Source organism: Mastigoproctus giganteus, chromosome 10 (assembly GCF_048544385.1).
Source record: "Mastigoproctus giganteus isolate SK-2022 chromosome 10, ASM4854438v1, whole genome shotgun sequence".
NCBI classification, from domain to species: Eukaryota; Metazoa; Arthropoda; class Arachnida; order Uropygi; family Thelyphonidae; genus Mastigoproctus; species Mastigoproctus giganteus.
In genome coordinates, this window is record NC_143584.1 from 125,792,286 (window position 1) to 125,812,854 (window position 20,569).

The 20,569-nt window shown below is 36.9% G+C and overlaps 1 protein-coding gene across 1 annotated transcript in view; it reads right to left on the reverse strand.

The window, feature by feature from the left end:
• Positions 1-277: 277 nt before the first annotated feature.
• The window catches only part of LOC150079272 (7SK snRNA methylphosphate capping enzyme-like), an 83,513-nt gene continuing 63,221 nt past the window's right edge, over positions 278-20,569 (reverse strand). Inside the window, exons 3-4 of the mRNA XM_090383015.1 lie at positions 19,720-19,846; positions 278-630 (exon numbers count right to left, since the gene is read on the reverse strand). Coding sequence (XP_090239141.1) covers positions 278-630; positions 19,720-19,846 — 480 coding nt within the window. The remainder of the gene's footprint in view (positions 631-19,719; positions 19,847-20,569) is intronic.

The following is a 20,569-nucleotide window of genomic DNA, read 5'->3' on the forward strand; positions in this document are numbered from 1 at the left end:
TTATAAAATTAAAATGTTCATATATTAAGACAGTTCCATAAAAAAACTTTTTTAAAAAATTTATTTTTTTGTAACATTCTAAATGAAAGTCAATCTTTCATTTCTCAGCTAAAAATGAGGATTTCTTTGCAGAGATGAAGTAATGTAGCTGAAAGTAGGTGCTATTTGACTGAAGATGATAGTGCATGATAGTATCTTTATACATTTAAACAACTTTTTAAAATTTTTATAGTTTATCAAACAAAAATTTGTTTCTCTTTTATCAAGTAAATGTACACTAATCTCCATGATTCTCCACATCTTTTTTGTCAATGCTATCACTATTACCAAACACTGAATCATTGGAAGATTCCAATGACTCTTCCTCTGCAAAGCTTTTTTTTTGATGTTTCACAAATTTGTCTGTTTCTTCATTTACACATCCACTGTCATCACAGCACAAATTATTAGAACTGTCAGTAATAACCATTTCACCTCCTGGTAATTTATTTCCTGCATGTATTTCAACCATGGTTTCAGTAGTGAATCTGGTTACAAAAGGATTACAGTTCTCATATTCTCCGTGACTTTCGACCTGTATAGGCGAGGCATTTATTCCTTTAGTGAAAACATAAAGTGGTCTTCGAAAGCCTAGAAAAAAGTAAATAAAAATTTTAGTATCAGCCATATCTTTATCTGAATAAAGAACAATCATGATGTTTTAAATTTAGACAATTTGATTATCCTCAAGAAATTTAAATTGCATCATAAAAAAAAAACACATAGCACAAAAAATAAGTCTAACTACAGTAGGACATCTATTATCTAAACCCAATGGGAACAAAGTGCCAGATAGCATCACATACTAACACTATGCATATGTCAACTTACTTTAAACCAGTCACCCTAGCAGTGGTTAGAGTGGTATCTGGTTTGAGAGATCTCAATTTCATGTTTGAATGGCACATTGCACGAGTCATCTCAATCTATACTTGAAATAAGAGCACTTCAGCTAAGTAAAGTTTACAATCTATTTATTACTAATAAGATCTAACAATTGTTAGATTTCAATGTTTTCTGAGCTTGTAACTATTTGAAATATTGCCACATTTATAAGCTAATTTATTAAAATATAAGTGCTTGCAATTCGGTTTATGTGGATTATATTACATCACATCTTCAGCAAGGACATCTACATTTAGGATAGCTCATTCTATTCATTTTGAAGTTTAAATATATTGTATATTTCAAGGATGGTGTGCTGAAGCTAAACAAAGCTGCTCTAATTTGTAGTTTGCTATTTATATTGGTGGCCAAGCAGACTGTATACTGCACTGAACTGTTCATGTTACAAAATGAAGGACATAAGCTTATTAAACTCTAATGTGGAGCTAAATAATTTTGTAACAAATGACAGCAAAGTGGAGGAGAAATTGAAGTTAAACATAAGAAAGGCACCCGGGGTGGATGAGATCTATACAGTTATATTAAAAGAGTCGGCAAAGAAAGTAAGCAAACCATTAACCATAATTATGAGAGTATCCTTGGACTCAGGGCACGTCCCCACAGATGTGCAAATGTATCCCCAATTCACAAAGGGGATCAAGGGTGACATGAATAATTAGCGACCTGTTAGTTTAACTTCTGTTCCGGGGAAAATAATAGTCACTAGTTAAAGAAGCATTGCAGGATCATCTAGATAAGACTGCATAATAATTCAGACACAGTATGGGTTTGTTAAGGGGAAGTGTTGTCTGACCAATTTCATTGGATACTATGATGTGGTCACATAGGAACAGGATGTAAAAAATAATTTTGATATCATATACTTGGATTTCAGGAAAGCTTTTGATACTGTTGCATATGGAAGACTACTGTACAAATTGGAGCAGTATGACATTAAAGGCAAGTTTCTACAATGGATAAAAGGATGGTTGAGTGGGAGGAGATAGAGTGGTAATCAATGGACACTGTTTTTCATGGACTAATGTTATTAGTGGAGTCCTGCAGGGTTCGGTGTTAGGTCCATCGTTGTTTTTTGTATTTATCAATGATATTGATGAAGGTATATCAGGCTTAATGTCAAAGTTTGCAGATGATACAAAGGCTGGCAGGGTTGTTAATGACAGTAATGCAGTGTGTTACTGCAACAGGATCTAGAAAAACTGGGCAGATGGACTGAGAAGTGGCAACTGAAGTTAAACATTGACAAATGCAAAGTACTGCCTAAGGGTAGAAGTAACCCGAGAGAAACATACTAACTGTGCAGTATTACACTCAGGGTGGTAGAGAATGAAGAAGACCTGGGGGTAATTGTGCAGACAGATATGAAGTTTTCTGAGCAGCACAGACAGGCTGCCAGAGCGGGTCATGGGGTATTGTTAATGATATACATGGAATTTTGCTAGTAAGGATAAGGAGGTTATTATCTCTTGTATAAGGCAATGATCAAGCTGCACCTTGAGTACTGTGTACAGGTCTGGAGGCCTCATTTTAGGAAGTATGCAGAGTTGCTAGAATGAGTACAGAGAAGGGCAACAAGTTGGTGAGGGGAATGAAGGGGTACTCTTACCAAGAATGGCTTAAGTTCTGCAAATTGTAGCATCTGCAGACTAGGCACCTGTGAGGTGGTGATCTGATTGAGGTGTATAAGCCCCTGAAAGGTTTGAGCAGGCTCAATGCTGATGGGATTCTTCCTCTTACTCAGATTATGAACCTGAGGGGCATAAATTCAAATTGAGGAAAGACAGTTGTAATATAGATGTGCAAAAGTTTGCCTTTAGCCAGCAGGTAGTTGATTGCTGGAACAGACTTCCATCTGTTGTTGTGGAAGTTGATAGCTTAAATAAATTTAAGGCTTAACTAGACAAACATTTGGAGCGACCAAATGGGTGAAATGGGAAAGGGTTTTTTTTTTTTTTTTTTGACTGATGCTCTATAAGCTTGTTACCTTGTATCATATGCCTCTATTAATGCTAATGTCCACAAAATGGAAATGTGTAGTACTATTCATCACTGGCAAATTAATATTATTGAAAAATTGAAGAAAGATATTAATGGTATCAGCTTTGTATTCAACAGGATTGGGAAACTAAATATCTTAACATTAAAAATGAAAAAGATTAAAGGAATTTAAAAACAGGAAATTTAAGGCAAAGCTTCATGCCATAAGAGCAAAAAAAAAAAAAAGTACAAGAATGCCAACTTCATTTTGTACATTGCAATGACAAAACTAGATGTATCATAATGCTAAGTTACTCTACCATGAATTAGTACTGGCAACAAAATGCAAGGAAGCATAGCTCATACAGTGCAAAAAAAAAAAAAAAAAAAAAAAAAAAACTCATCATTTGCCTATGTATTGTAATAATTTGTCCAAACCTTTAAATCTGTTTAAATTACTCACCTTCCAAAATATTAAGTGGAAGCTTATTCCAACAATCTATTACATTTATTCTTCCAATCATCCATAAAACTATTCTTGAAACCATCCTTTCTTAATTTATGTCCATCTTGTGTGTCATCTCAGAAAGTGCACAGATGCCATCAGTATATAGTTTATTTAACCCTTTTAAAGCCTAACACACTTCAATTAAGTCACCATGCAGATATCTATTTTCTAGAGACTGGAATTTACAGAACCAGGTCTTTTTTTTTTGAAAAGAATATTATGCCCCAACTGATTTTGTTGCTCTTCTCCACATCTTATGTCCTCCCTAAAATGGGGTTTCCACAGCTGTATGTAGCATAATGTGACCTAACCTTTTCCTTACACAATGGGATAATCACCTCTTTGTCCCTGCTGGGAAGTCTGTCTCATTGACAGAACCCCATGGACTGTTACAGAAGCTTGTTTGCAAGGCTCAGAGAATTTCATGTCCAACTGTACAATTTCCCCACATATATTTTTCACACTCTGCTAACTTAAGTTTGGTACTGCCAAACTCAAATGGAAATTTTATTCTGGGATTACTGCTACCTAAATGCAGTACTTTACATTTATAACTGTTATACCTAAATGGCCATTTTTCAGCCCATCCACCATGGTTATTTAGATATTTAAGTAGCATACCCTGATTATGTACTGTCATATACTGTAGTCATTAATCTCTCTGCAAACCTTTATTATTAATAAACTATTATATTAAACTTTATGCATTCATCAATATCATAGATTTTATTAAAATCTAAGTATATGACATCAAATAAACTGAACTGACTCAGTATTGCACTATTCTAAATAAAAAGCACTGCTCTAACAGAGTAGTACATTGCTATTTATTAAATGTATATGCCATTACTACTACTCTGGGTTGATTCTTTTTGTGGTCTTGCGGTAGTTAAGTAGGCATTACAAAATCTTCTGAACAATGAAGTGATGAGATATATCCACAATATATGAGATGGTAAGGCAGATAAAACTGTAAGAGCTTTAAAACACAAAAGCTATATACATAATGAGGCTATGCCTAGCTTATAGAATTAGCTCTTGTATCATGAAGTATTCATCCTAAATTTATTTTTATTATTTTTTTTTTATTTGCTATACCATTTCTCGATATTGTGGATATATATCTCATCACAGTGCCTTTTACTCACCAAAAAGGGTTAAAATTGCAGTATGGGTAATGGCATACACTGAGAATAAATAGGTGAACCACATATCAGTTTATTGAGAAGAGATGTCATAAACAGCATTATGTAAATAAAATAATAGTAAAGTAACATACGGCATGAAACTGACTTCAAGATTTAAATTCTACATATTTCTTGCTAAACTGACTTAAGACCATAGTTCACTCTAATTTTTTCCTCTATGTGCAGAATGATCCCTAGTGGGACTCTACATTGCCTGCCACTACCACTGGGAGGTGAGCCAGGCTGTCCATAATACTCTGGCTGCTCCCCATCAGGGGTTGGAGAGCAGCCAGAGCTTCCTAATGGAGAACAAAAGAAGGGAAAAAAAGCATGAGTGAGGGAGATAGCGGAAGGATGGGAGTAAAAAGGAGAGGAAGAACATCAGTGCATTTCGACAGGTGTGACTTTCATGTAGAAAAGATTTGACTTACTCGGTCATACCTCTACATTTCACATAGAAAAGCATGTGTGGGGGTTTGGCGAGCAAAGCGAGCAGGGGGTAAAGCCCCCTAGTTATTATGCAATTTAAGGATTATTTTCTGAATGTTCGCTCTATAGTTTATAAAATTTGTTAAAACTTTCAAGGATGGTTTTCAAAGTGCTGATTTTATATTGTTTAATTAATCTAATAGTTGAAATATCTGTGATTGAATTGTTTATTTTCCAATTCACATGTAAAAATCATATGTGAAATGTAGAGGTATGACCGAGTAAGTCAAATCTTTTCTACATAAAAGTCACACCTGTCGAAATGCACTGATGTTCTTCCTCTCCTTTTTACTCCCATCCTTCCGCTATCTCCCTCACTCATGCTTTTTTTCCCTTCTTTTGTTCTCCATCAGGAAGCTCTGGCTGCTCTCCAACCCCTGATGGGGAGCAGCCAGAGTATTATGGACAGCCTGGCTCACCTCCCAGTGGTAGTGGCAGGCAATGTAGAGTCCCACTAGGGACCTTGCAGCCAAGAAGCAGCACAAACAACAAAACTACACATGCCACACACACACACAACACTTTTCTGGCTTTTACAGAGGTTCTGTATTCATCACAAGAGTACTGATGGCAGCCTTACCCAAATACTACGATTGATATCTAACCAGGAAATGACCTATGTAATTATTTACCTGTGCATTTATAGTGATGTAATTGCCCTGCCCACTTGTATCACGTGACCTGCACCCCTCTTCTCCCATTGGCTACACCCTACCCCCACCATGCAGCATTCTCAAGGTGGGATAAATATCACTATGTAATTATTTACCTGCATTTACATAGGTCACTTAGAAAAAGGCCTTTTGCTTCAAGTTCCATAAGCATGAAGAATATTGTTGCATCTGTAAGAGCAGGACTAAAATATTTACAAACTATACAAATATTTACAAAATACTAAACTATTTACAAATATACAAACTATATCTGGTCTCATCAACAGCTTACATTACAATGGAACATTAAATGATGGCATGCGTGGTCACATATTACAGAGTGAGGCATGTGCACAAGGTTGGTGAATGTTATGGAGGCAGTTGTCTTTCAACGGAAGACAGCAGTGTAATTATTTACCTGCGCATTTGTAGTGATGTAATTGCCCTGCCCTCTTCTCCCATTGGCTCGAATAAATATCACTAGGAGGAAAACTTTTTTAATGTATAGAGAGATAACAGCAGTTACATAAAAGCACTCTAGAGTCTTGTGTCAAAACTATCTCTTACAGACTGTAAGCCTAGTACTGCTCATTTCCATTAATATAAAAGTTTAATTAGAATTTGACAGGCAAACTTAAAATTATTGAGGTTTCTAAAAAAAACCAAGGCTAGAATATATAGATGAATCTTTCCTTCTGTCCCTTTGATAAATATTTTCAAAGTTTTATTTTATTTTGATTTTTCCAAATAAAACAAAATCCCAAATAAAAAATCTTAAATGTGTCAATAAAAACCCAATTTTATTGACACATTTTAGATGTCTTATACATGTGTGAATATACATCATGAAATAATATTATTTACAGAAAAGTCACTATATATAAAAACACTTCCTGTGATTCTTTATTCATAAAATTTAGAAAAAGAATTAAATTATTTTATTTCAAAATGAAAAATAAAGTAAATAAAAATTACAAGTAATAATTAAAAATCATATGCAAAATTATGTATATGAAAGAATCATTCTTTTTTAATTACAGTACTACTAGAAGTCAATAATTCCAGATTTAGAAATTTTACAATAAGGTAACCACAATGCTGTCACTTATTGCGAGGATTAGGAGGTATATTTTTCTTGAAAAATAATTTTTGAATTGGGTTGTAGTTCTTTCAAGTTTTCCTGTGCATTTATGGTTCCTAAGAGATATAAAGCATATCCGAAAGATGTGACACCTTCACAAGGAGTCTGGGACCTGAGTGCAGCACATTCAGCTGTATTCCACAGAATATACACACACACACACACACACACACACACACACACACACACACACACACACACACACACACACACACACACACACACACAGTGGCAACTTGTGATGAATTGCCTCCATAATATGAGATAAATGCACTAAGTAGCAAACCTAGTTTGCTAATTGCTACATACAAAATAATTTATGCTTTACTTGTACAGGAATTTGAAATTTGATTACCCATTTTCATCTGAATAAACTGATTACCAGAACTGGTGAATTCAACTTTTTTGACAACTTTTTCACAATTCACTTGCCAATGGAAATAGGGAAAAAATTATATTTTATAATGTGGAACTACAACAGTATAAAATAGCAACCAAAACAGGTAACAAGTGAAAGAAAAGTATCACTGGTTTTATTAGCACAAATTAACAAAAGATTTACTGAAAATAATTTTCATTGACTTTGTAGCATAATATAGAATAACTAAATGAAGCAAAGAAGTAAAAAATAACTTTCTGCAGTTGGCAAAGAAGGGAAAAAAGGCCAATTCTTTCCATCATCAAAAAACTGACCATCCAATTCTGTTTTGAACTTCATAAACAATGCAAAGGAGCGAGCTTATATAGACTCAGCAAAAAAAAAAAAGAAAACCACTGCATTTGTCCACCCTACTCTCTAATAATCTGTCTAATTCTTCCTTAAATTTTATTCAACCTACACACTTCCATGACACCCGATGAATGTTTATTCAATTAATTACTCTCTGGCCAAAAGCAAATCTTCACACACCTGTACTGCAACCAGCCTTTCTCAAATTAAGTTTCTTCCCCCTTATGTGCATGTTGTCCTAGAAAGAGTAAAGATGAACAACAGCATTTAGTTTACTCAATCCACTCAAAGCCCTAAACACTTCAATCAGTTCTCCTCACAGGTGCCTAGTTCTCAAACACTGCAATTTGCAGAACTGAAATTTTTCATGGTAAAAATACCACTTTTGTGTTCTTCACTAATTTAATTGACCTTCTCTGCATCCATTAGCTCCACATCCTTCTTAAACTGAGGCTTACAGACCTGTATACAGTACTCAAGATGTGGCCTAACCATAGTACTTTGCATTTATCAATGTTAAATCTTAATTGTCAATTCCCTGTCCATCTAATTTTTCTATGTCTTCTTGCAGTAGTACCTATATTTCTGTAATTAACCACCCTACCAACATTTGTATTATCTACAAATTTAGACAATAAGTTTGAAATTCCTTCATTAATGTTGTTAATAAATAATGAAAACAGTCGGGAGGGAGCACAAACCCTGAGAGATTCCACTAATAACATTAGTCCATAAAGAGCAATGCCATTTATAAACATCCCCTGCCTGCTCAACCAGTCCTTTATCCATAGCAGTAAATGCACACTATTCCAATTTGTACAGAAGTCTTTCATGTAGGACAATGTTAAAAGCTTTACTGAAATACAAGTATAATATTAATTTTTCACCCAGTTCCTTTGTTACTGAATTATATGGCTATTCAGATTGGTCAGCCAATCACCACTAGTCTCATCAGTTCATCTGACATCAATTTAGATCTAAACCTTGAACAATACCTCTTAGTTGGTATAAAAGGTTAATGATTTCCAAGATTTTGCCTTAGCAAATCCATTCTGTGATTTCCATGTAATTGTGTTCCTGCCAAGATGATCCTGCATTACATTTTTTAACTACTAATTCCTTCATTTTTCTTGGCACATATGTTAAGCTTACAGATCTTTAATACTCACTTCACCCTTTCATCCCTCTTTGTGAACAGGCAAGATATTTCCACATCTTCAATTTGTAGGCACCCTTGCCAAGGATGTCTTGATAATCGTGGCTAATGTTTTTTTTTTTTTTTTTTTTTTTTTTTTTAAAATCTCCTTTGTTTCTTTTAATATAATTGGATAGATTCTTTCAGTTCTCAGTGCCTAATTTACTTTGCTTCGGCAATCTCTTTTAGCCTCTTTTCAATTATTATAAAATCATTTAACTCCAAGTTAGAATTAAGTACACATATGATATTGCCATCTCCCCAAAGAGCTTCATGTGCTAATGTAAATGCAAAACATTTATTCAGTTTGTCAGCAGTCTGAAAAGGGTCGAAGTTATATCTTGTGAGTGAATGCAATACCATTTCTTTTTAAAGTTAACACTGGCAAAGAATTCTTTGCTACTTTTCTTTGCATTCTTAGCTAAAAACTTCTCATAATCTGCCTTAGCTTTCCTATTCCCTTCAAGGATTTGATTGCAGACTAGTTTGTTGTTACTCTAGATTTATATGTACACTGAATTTATAATCATCCCATGCATTTTCTCTGCCACTATTCTCACCTGACATCTATTTCAGTCTAACTTTTGAGCAATGCCTCATAGTTGGTATAAAAAGCTTAATAGCTTCTATGATTACTTCTCTGATGTTTCTCATTTAGAATCTGCAGTTAGTAACATCAACTGGTCCCAATGAAAAGAATTTAATTCCTTCCACCCTCTTATCTAAATCCCATATCAATATATTATGATCAATGTCACCTAGTGGTTCCTTTATCTGGAGATTTTTAATGCACAAATAATTACTGCTGATAATCAGATCAAGAGTATTACTCTATCTTGTTACCCCTATAATATGCTGCTGTAGAAAACATTCATTCAATAAATCCAGTCTTGCTGGTCTGTGAGTGACCAGCCCACAGGTTCCAGTCATTATCTGGAAAGTTAAAATCCTCCATAAAACATTCTGATTTACTGCCACACCATTTCTCTGTAGAGTTGTTCATTGTACTCAGAGTAATTAAGGCTATAACACACTACTAATCTCATTTTTGCTTTACCAGTCAGTGCTTATGTCACAACAAACTGACTCAATTTTACTTTGATAGCATTTAAAAAAATTTTAAATTTAAAAATCCCTTCCTCTTACCTTTGATAGCATTTAAATTTTTCTTTTTTTTTTCTGAGTTAACCAAGTATATTCCACCTTCCCATCTGTCCTTTCTGTATACATTGTACTCATACTCAAATTCAGCATCCCTATGTCTGAGCGGCATCACATTCCTGATATTCCTATGATGTCTACATTTCATGACTTGTACTGAGTGTACTAATCTTAAGTTAAAATTTGGTGCATTTCTAGAACAATTTGCATCACTGAAAAATGGGTGCTTTCCCTCAAGAATAATGTAACTGGGAGCTCATCAGGGACTCAAGACTCTAGTAACCTACCAAGTGCTGCACTTCCGATTCGGGCCCCAGAACAGAATAACCAAGTGCAAACTACTCTGGTTCAAAAAGACTTAGTTCTATTAGGTGATTCCACTGTCAGGGAAATGGGAAATATTTTTTGTAATAAGCATAGGTGGACTAAAACCAGGGTATGTCTGCTGAGAGCAACTATTAATGGTGTCACCTAAAGACTGTCAGATTTTAAGGGGGATAAAGAGAATATTATTATTCATGTAGGGACTAATGACATTAAGCAAACACGATCTGACAATTTGTTAGACTAACATAGGACCATGCTGAAAAAATTCTGCAAGTTAGGTCACAATGTCTAGGTGTCTGCAATTCTGTCCAGGCACGATAGGAGGGATTATAAGCTGAAAGCCTTGTTGAAACTCAAGCCTTGAAGGACTCTGCAGGCTTTTGGGGAGAAATTTCTATCAGCTTGGCATGCACTTGTAGGCAGAAGGAATCGGTTTTCTAGAGACTGGATACATTTAAACAAAGGTGGTGCAAGAATTTTTACCAGTATTATTGAGGATACCTTAAAGGTTCAGGGAAACTGCCGGTTGGGGGGGGGACAAGGGTAATACAGATATGCATTTTTCTGATAATATTGGTCAAAGTAATGCTTGCACATACCTCAAGAGTTCTTGTTTGTTACCACAACAAAACATATTAGCCAGATGTTCTGAGGGCAGAAACGTTTCAAATGAGTGGGTAGCTAATACCAGGGAAGCAAGCTTAAATAAATTTAAGGGGTGTGTCAGGGTAGTTAACTATACAAAAACACTAAATCTTAATTGTTTATATAGAATGTCAGAAATGTTGTCCATAAAATGAGTGAATTCGAACTGCTGGTTAGGACAAGTAACAGACATAATAGGGCTTCCGGAAAAGTGGTACCACCCACAGATAGGGGATGATGAGTTTCAGTATGGTATGTATAATGTATTCAGGAAGGATAGGGCAAATAAAAGGGGTGATGGGGTCATCTTCTTATCAAGAGTAGCCCAAGCATGATGAAAGCTTTCATGAATTCAGACGTTTCACACGCTAGTATAGAATCTGAATGGTGTGAGATAGTTGAAAGCAAAGGTATAATGAGAGTGGGAGTAATCTACAGGCCAGGTGATTGTGAAGATTATGATGAGAGCCTCTACATGCAAATGGAATGGGCAAGTAGGCATCAATGTCTTATTATATTTGGAGCAAATGGGAAGGAAACTCAACGTGGGGGACAAAATTTTTAAATCAACTAGATGATCGCTAGTTGTCAGGGAAAGTACTAGGGAAAAAAATATTCTGGACCTCAACATCACCTATGAACCAGCTGCCATAATAGGGCTGACAGTAAAGAAACTAGTAGCAGGAAGTGATCACAGAGTTCTACGGTGGACGATGAAGAGAGAGGTAGCAGTAGTTAAAGGCAAAGGAATGGGTTATAATTTCAGAGAAGGAAATTACGATGACTTAAGGTGCTATATGGCTTCTATTAACTGTGTAGATATTTCACAGAGAGCGAATACAATTTAATTATGGTATACCTTTAAAACATTAATCACAGAAGCCTTGAATGAGTATATACCATTAAAAAATACCCCATGAGGAAGATTCCAAGTTGGATGAATAATGAAATTGCCACATTACGTGTGCAGAAAAAGACTGCAAGGAAAAGTTAGAGCAATAAAAAGTACTGAAGCCTATAATAGCTACAAAGTGATCTATAATAGTGCCACAGAAAAGGTTAGGCTGGCAAAGAGAGCAAAGAGTGGGGACAAGGAATTCTTCACATATATAAATGCAAAAAAGAGAAGGACAAACCAGATCGGACCCTCACGTAATGGACATGGGATAGTATTAGATACACCAGCTGAAGTTGCAGATGAACTGAACAGCTACTTTGCATCGATATTTACAGAAGAAACACCCTTTAGGTCAAAGAGAAATTATGGGGGTGAAGTCGAAAAATATCTAATTAATGATGTTGAAATTTCACACAATTATTTAATGAAAAAACTTGAGACTACAAGCCAGTAAGGCTCCTGGGGTTGATGGCATATACCCTGTAATCATAAGGGAGGTGGCAAGTGAGTGCATTGAATCATTGAGGCTAATTATGAGAGCATTACTGGGCTCAGGAGTGATTCCGTTGGATTGGAAAAGTGCCAATGTATCTCCAGTACATAAGGGCAGTTCTGAGAGTGAAGTGGGAAATTACTGGCCGGTCAGTCTAACTTCAGTAGTAGGGAAAATCATGGAGGCAATGATGAAGGGTGGAATTCAGGATCATTTAGGCAGAAATGGAATTCTGAAGAATACTCAGCATGGTTTTGTTAAGGGAAAATCATGTTTAACTAATCAGTTAGCTATTTTGACAAAGTCACTCAAGAGCTGGATTTAGGGAATAATTTCAACATCGTTTATTTGGATTTCAGCAAAACCTTTGACTCAGTCCCAAACAAATGGTTACTTTATAAGCAGGAACAAGTTGGAATCACAGGGAAAATCCTTAGATGGATAACAGAACAGGATGGCTTCAGGGGAGGAGGCAGAGGGTTGTGATAATTGGTTATTCCTCAGATTGGTTTGATGTAAGAAGTGGGATTCCCCAAGGATCAGTATTAGGACCACTGTTTTTTGATTTTCATAAATGACATCAATGAATGGGTAGAGGGCACGATGTCTAAATTTGCAGATGATGTAAAGATTGGCAGAGTAGTTAATGATCACCACGAAGCAGAACTTCTTCAGAGTGATCTAAACAGACTTCAGGGATGATCAGAAAAATGGGGAACAGTAACCCCAAAATAACTTATACACTTGGTGGAGTTGAACTAAAGCCAGCAGTGGAGGAAAGGGACTTGGGTGTTACGATACACCAGACATGAAGTTCTCCAAGCATTGTAAACAGGTTGCAAGGAAGACCCATGGTGTTCTATCGATGATTTATCGAACATTTGCCAGTAGAGATAAGGACATCATAATCCCATTATACAGGGTTATTCAAAACGAAGTCCGGGGTTTCAGAATTTTTTTTTGGGAAAGCACATGTGTCATAATCATTTGTAGCCATCTCGAAAGAACGCATAATATCTCAAGTTTCGTTCCCACACTCGCGATGTTCGGTATGCTGCACGGCTAACCACCAGGTGGCGTTGGATGCATACCGCTGTGCAGTCGTTCGTTTGCTGTGACGCCAGTTCTGCTTTGTTGTGACATGGCTTCGGAATGTAATGAGAAAGCTTTTACTGTGTTAGAGTTTCATGTAAGTAAATCTGTTACTGTTGTGCAACGCCACTTTCGAACAAAATTTAAGAAGGATCCGATGACGGACAAGACAATTAAACGATGGTATATGCTGTTTAAGGAGACAGGATGTCTGTTGTGCAGGGGAAAAAGTCCCAGTCGCTCGCCCGTATCAGATGCTAATGTGGAACGCATTAGGGAAACTTTTCTAAGGAGCCCAAGGAAATCCACTAAGAGGGCAAGCAAAGAACTTCACATCCCACAAAGTACAGTTTGGCGTGTTTTACGGAAGTGATTACTAATGAAACCATATCATCTAACCCTGTTGCAGTCTTTGAAACCAGATCATCTGTGTGCGAGGAGTAACTTCTGCACTGCACTGCAGAGCCGCATGAAACAAGATGACACGTTTGCTGACAGAATGATTTTTTTCTGATGAACCGACCTTCCATTTGTCGGGGAAAGTGAATAAGCAGAATGTGCGATTTTGGGGGACATCAAATCCGCGTACACATGTGGAACACGAGCGGGACTCTCCAAAAGTAAATGTCTTTTGCGCCATATCTCAAAGGAAAGTTTACGGTCCATTTTTCTTTTGTGAAAAGATTGTAACTGGGAAGATTTATCTGGATTTATTACGCTTATAGCTTCTACCCCAACTACAGGATGATAGTGCGAACTTCATCCTACAGCAAAATGGTGCCCCATGTCACTTCCATCACATAGTCTGGAATTTTTTAAACTGCCATTTATCGCAGCGATGGATCGGACGTGGGAGTGCTGCAGATCAGCAGATCGAATCCTGGCTGCCTCGGGCTCCCGACCTAATGCCATGCTATTTCTTCCTGTGGGGTTTCGTAAAGGATAACGTTTTTGTGCCTCCCTTACCTGCGACTATACCAGAACTGAAAGATCGGATCACCAAAACCATTGATGGCATCACTCCTGACTTACTAAGCCATGTGTGGGAAGAATTCCTTTTCCGAGTTGATGTCTGCTGGATCACTAAAGGCTCTCACATTGAACATTTATGAGGTATGTAAAAAAACTTCATTACTATACTTGCATTCTGGAAATATTTCTTTCTTCCTATATCTGCTCATGTGTGTACAGGAATTGTTTGAAACCCCGGACTTCATTTTGAATAACCCTGTATAAGGCTATTGTTAAGTCCACACTTGGAATATTGTGCTCAAGTATGGAGACTGCACCTAAAGAAAGACAATGAGCTTCTTGAAAGTGGCCAAAGATGGGTAACTCGCCTGGTGAGACCGGCAAAAGGGCATCCATATGAGGAAGGACTTCGAATATGTGGGTAGCAGAGTTTTGAAACTAGGCACCTTAGAGTAGACTCGATTGAGGTGTTTAAGGCTCTGAGAGGCAAAAGTAAAATGAATGAGGACGAAATTTTCATGGCCATAAATGATTCTAGAACTAGGGGCCATTAATTCAAGTTACTAGGGAAGATGTTTAGAGTGGATTGCAGAAAGTTTTATTTTAGTCAGAGAGTTATAAATTACCTACATGGGTGGTAGAAGTTGACAGTTTGGGGAAATTCAAAGATCAGCTAGATAATTATCTATGGGAGGAGGGAAACGCATAGGATGTCTATTTCCTCTCCTTTTATTAATTATTTATTTTTTTAATTTTCTTCTTATTTTATTCTTAATTTTTTTTTTCTGGCTGGTGCAGCATAAGCCATAGGCTTCCTTGCACCAGGTGGCCACTGTTTGTTTGGTTTTTAGGAGCATTAGCAACTAAGGCCATATTGCTCCGAGAATATGCGGTGGTCATTCTCTGACCTTTCCGCATCCTCCGTATTTGGTGGTGACGGGCTCGAACCCGGGTCTAATCAAGAAACCTGTGCTATGCACTGCTGCTCCTTCCCACCCGGCTACGGAGGCGCCCAGGTGGCCACTGATAATACTAATACTACCAAGTATATACATGCCAGTTTTAGCTGTTCTAACACAGCCATGTATTTATATGTACTATGAGGTTGCAAAGAACTTGCAATCTTGCTTTCCAGGCTGCTGCATATCCCAAAAGAAGCAGTGCAAGAAAAACTTTCATCTCTGCTTGTTTCTGTTAATCTATTAATCTGCAATTCTTCACTAGCTAATCCTGCAATTTTTCTGATCCACCTAACACTGCCTCAACAACAGCAGTAAATATTCTTGTATCCACTTCTATTTAAATGTATCCCATCCATGTGAAAACAGTCTCCCTTGTTAACAAGCCCATACCACTTTGAGAAAAATTCTACCCCAATGGAACAGTCTTGCCAGGGCTGGAGTGGATTAACTAGGCTCTCATGTACTCCTTCCTATCATGTCTAGGCTGAATGAGAATTATCGACACTTTCATATTTAATTCTAAATAGCATATTTTTCTTAGTATTGTCCATTATCTTTTAAATAAATCATCAGATTGACTATTTTTAATATCATTAGTACCATATAAGAAAACAACCTTTTTGTGCCATTTAAAGTTGATAACTGTACAATTTCCCAGGCTAAGTAAGAAACAATTTCAGCTACCTTATCAAATAACTGTACTAATTAAGTAAAAAGAAATTATACAAAAATAAATTATAGAAATCATACAAATGATTATAAACAAAACAGAAGATTCAGAAATAAACAGAAGAAAAGGAATAGTATCAAGAATTTTTAATGGATTGAACAAAATATGGAAAACAAAGCAACTTCCCTGTAGAAATATCTATTCTTGTCTTATTATTATTTATGGCTAAGTAAGTCAATTTATATATATATGGTTGAATGGAATAACAAGAAAGTGGAAATAAGGTTGGAGATAAATGGGAAAGTAGTCTTGGAGATAAATGGAAAAGTAGTTCCTGGGTAGAGGATCCAAAGCATCCCAAAGAAGCTCCACAGGGTTCATGTCTGGTGAATGGGAAGGCCATTCCATGGTGGCAAAATCTGCAGAATGCTCTTCGAACCATGTTCTAGTCACCACAGCTCTGTGGGGAGGCACATTGTCCTGCTGGGAAAGTCCATTGCCCTGTGGGTGCACAATAAACATGAAGGGATGCAGATGGTCTGCAAGCATGGACATGTAACTTGGACCATTCAGAGATGCATCTAGACGTATCAGAGGTTCCAACACGTGCCAGTTGAAGACACCCCAGACCATTCCGACCGTCCACCCACCCAAACAGTTCCTTGTTGACATGATAGGTGCATAGCTTTGTACGGTTTCCACCAGATACACACCCTCCTGTCTGCTCAAAATAACTGAAACAGGACTCAGACCAGGAGACCTGTCTCCAATCATCCAAGGTCCAGTGCCGATGTTCTTTCGCCCAGTTGAGGCATAGAGTCCTGTGTCGTGGTGTTAGCAATGGGACTCTGATGGATCGGCTGCTCCCATAACCTATTGCAGCTAATGATCACCTGGTGGTCTGGGTAGAGACTTTTCTGGCACCTTCCTCGTTGAAGTTGGCAGGGATTTGTACCACTGTCGTTCTCCGGTTGGCTGAAACAATGTGAGACAGACATCGATGGCAAACGTTTATCCACCACCTTTCTCCGCCCACAGTGCTGCCCATGATGAGATGTTATTCCGGAAATGGTGTATTCCCGATACACTCTTGATACCACCACTTCTGTCCCTTTATCTTCTAATTGCTGGTGGAAGTCCTCTTACCATCCACTTTCTGCACCTCACCTATTTATTATCCATGACTTGAGCAGCTGTCACCCCCATGTCACTCCCTTCCAACAAAAATGTCTATTACCCTATTATGTGGCCCACCTCCAGGAGGTTCTGGATGGGCAATGGGGACCTTGGTGTTCCAAGGGCCTATGGCTAAGAAACAAAATGAACAATTGACCAGCATAACCCCACATAATATGTTGCAAGCCATACAATTACACACACACATTATCTGACTTTCACAGAGTTTGTAATGCATCAGAAACTTACATTGCAGAGTTGACCAGAATCTCCTGGAGCTGCAAGACATTGAACAAATACACCAAAAGGAGAGAATTCATGGGATACCTGGTTCCTAGGCAATGTGACGCTGTCACCCTCTTGCTAGTGGATGAACCCACCGCTTGGTAGGTATATAGGTTCACTGCATTCACATACAGTAATTCGATGTCAATTGTGATGGATAAATGTCGTAAGTTAACAGACTATGAAAGAGGAATGATAGTGGGTGCCCGATGCATTGGTCACTCTATCGCGGAGGTGGTACAGATAATAGGGTAATAGACATTTTGTTGGAAGAGTGTGACATGGGGGTGACAGCTCAAGTCATGGATAATAAATAGGTGTGGTGCAAAAAGTGGATGGTAAGAAGACTTCCACCAGCAATTAGAAGATAAAGGGACAGAAGGGCACCCCTGTAGGGACAACCCACCCTCCACAAGGAGGGGGGGGGGATTGTTAAGAGCAGAAAGTGTTCACAATGATAGAGCCTATCAGGAGAAAGTTAGTAACTGAAGTGTGGTGTTGTTTCTGTTCCATCTGAATTACTATAAAACGGAACCTATAATTTCTAATTGTTAATCAATTGTTAATAATTTAGAGCTAAATTTTTAATTGTTAATTTCCTTAACAAAATTTGGCTCTAAGTTGCAAGTCTTTTATAATGCATGATGTCATCTAAAGGCCATAGAAGATTTATAAATCATAGCATGTGTGACATGTGCATATGGCTAGAAGCTGATATTTCTCTTGAAATACTGACGTTGCTTTTAGCATTGTCACAACAGAAAAAAAATAATTTTGAAACACCTATCAAACACCCAGTCACAAATTCATCCATCTTTTTAATATCAGGAATATTTAATATATTAGGACCTATGTCAATTGAAGTGTGGAAATGAAAGACTTGACCAAACAAAGAATTTTTTTATAAATTTTCATGCGAAGGATAAACTCATATGTTAAAAAAGGCACAATTAATTTGCCCCATAGATTTATCCAATTATGACTACAAGCTATGTATTATAAGGATGTTTATTTAATAAAAGTAAACGAATAAAAAGATTAAAGAAACAAAAAGGAAGATAACACACCAATGCTAACAACTTGTCATAATTAAAGTACACCAAGAACTTGTAAATCACAAATACTGCAGCAAAGTCTATGATAGATCAAGTTGGTTGGTTTGGTTTTTTTTTTTTTTTTTAGGAGCATTAGCAACTAAGGCCATATTGCTCCGGGAATATGCGGTGGTCATTCCCTGACCTTTCCGCATCCTCCATATTTGGTGGTGATGGGATCGAACCCCGGTCTAATCAAGAAGCGTGTGTTACGCACTGCTGCTCCTTCCCACCTGGATAGATCAAGTGTACACTCACAAATCACATATGTAATTTGTGAGTGTACACTTGATCTTCCAGGTATCCCCATTACAAAAAGTAATGAGGAGTGAGTTCTGGATTCCTTGGGGGGGGGGGGGAAGTGATATGTTTGGGAAATTATCCAGATTTCCATTATCTATTCATTATCCAGATAGGCTCAGAGGAAAAATGTGTAGGTGCACCATCTTGCTAAAAGTACCAATGCATCAGAGAAACATTTCTTATTGTGGGAACTGTCATTCATTAAAAATTCAAGATTAATGATTCAATCCAGTAGTAATAACACTGAATCTAAGGTTTAATTATCCCACAGGAGGAGAGTCCCATTCACACACACTGATAAAAATGTGGATGGAATCTTGTGTACAATGAATTGGGAATTGTCACTGGCCCAGAAAACACATTTTGGGTGATGCCACAACAGGAAACACGTGTTCCACCATATATCAGGCTATTGAAAAACAATGTCACTTGTGTATGTGCACTGGCAGCAGATATAATGAACTTCTGACATAACTTCTAAAATGAATCCAATTTCTTGTGTAATATACTTGAAATCCTTTTTGGTTCATGCTTACTAAAAATTTTCTGGAGATACAGCATACCAAAGTGTTTATAGATAATTTTGACCCACCCTGTATATTTTGGATGAACCTACTGTACACAGTTGATTTTAGTTTTTTATTTTAAAATGACAATTTTATAAATATTTATATATCTTCTTTTCTTATTAAGTGATCAAAAAATTATCAATAAACTTTACTGTATTTTTGATATAGCAGTAAGTACTTCTGTATCCACTGATCAAATTTCATCTGAAGTCTATATTAAAACTTAAATTATACTTAAAATAATTACCTTTTACAGGATGTTGTGGCTTGCCAATAAGTTCACAGGTAGTAAATCCCACTTCCTTGGATAACAAGTATTCATTAAATTGTTCTGGTCTAAGCTTAATGGAATAGTAGTTCTTATATGTTGTTTCCTACAATCAAAATTTCAATTAAATATGCAGTTAAAAAAAATAAAATAACATTTGAAATTTATTTTAAAAATAAACTGCACAAATATATGTAAACAATCTTTACAAGGGGAAACTGACTTCCTACCAGGGAGGCGATAAAACTAATATGGCAGTGTCACAGAAGCCTAGCAGGGTGCTCTGAAACACCCAGAGAATGGGGAATGAATAAGTAGCAATCCACATGCAGACAAATCTGCCCCAATCCCAAATCTTTGCAGAGGAATCACAGTGGGACCAAGCTTGACTAAATAGCACGTGCACAGTGCTCTGCATATGTCCAGGGGTCATGTGCAAATCCATAACTGTTGGAATGATCCTTGTACACTGATTTTCTATATACTGAGACTACCAACGAGGAACCCATGCTGAACCAAGGCATCCAGAAACAGAGCACCTCTGATCCACCTCCATACTAAAAGAAATATAAAAAGGAGAGGAATTGAGATGCAGCATATCTTATCATGAGGAATGACTGTATCATCTACATATCTTCACAAGAGCCTAACTGGCACTAGCAGATTTAAAAATATGCAAAGTCATAGATCATTTGATGTGATCTCCCTGTTTATATCCATTCCAATATAACCAGCGAGTGCTTTCACTAAGCAGTTGTTGGACAGGGATTTCACAACCTCACTCTCTGTAAATGATATCTGTAATGCCTTGAGTATTTGTTTGTCCAGT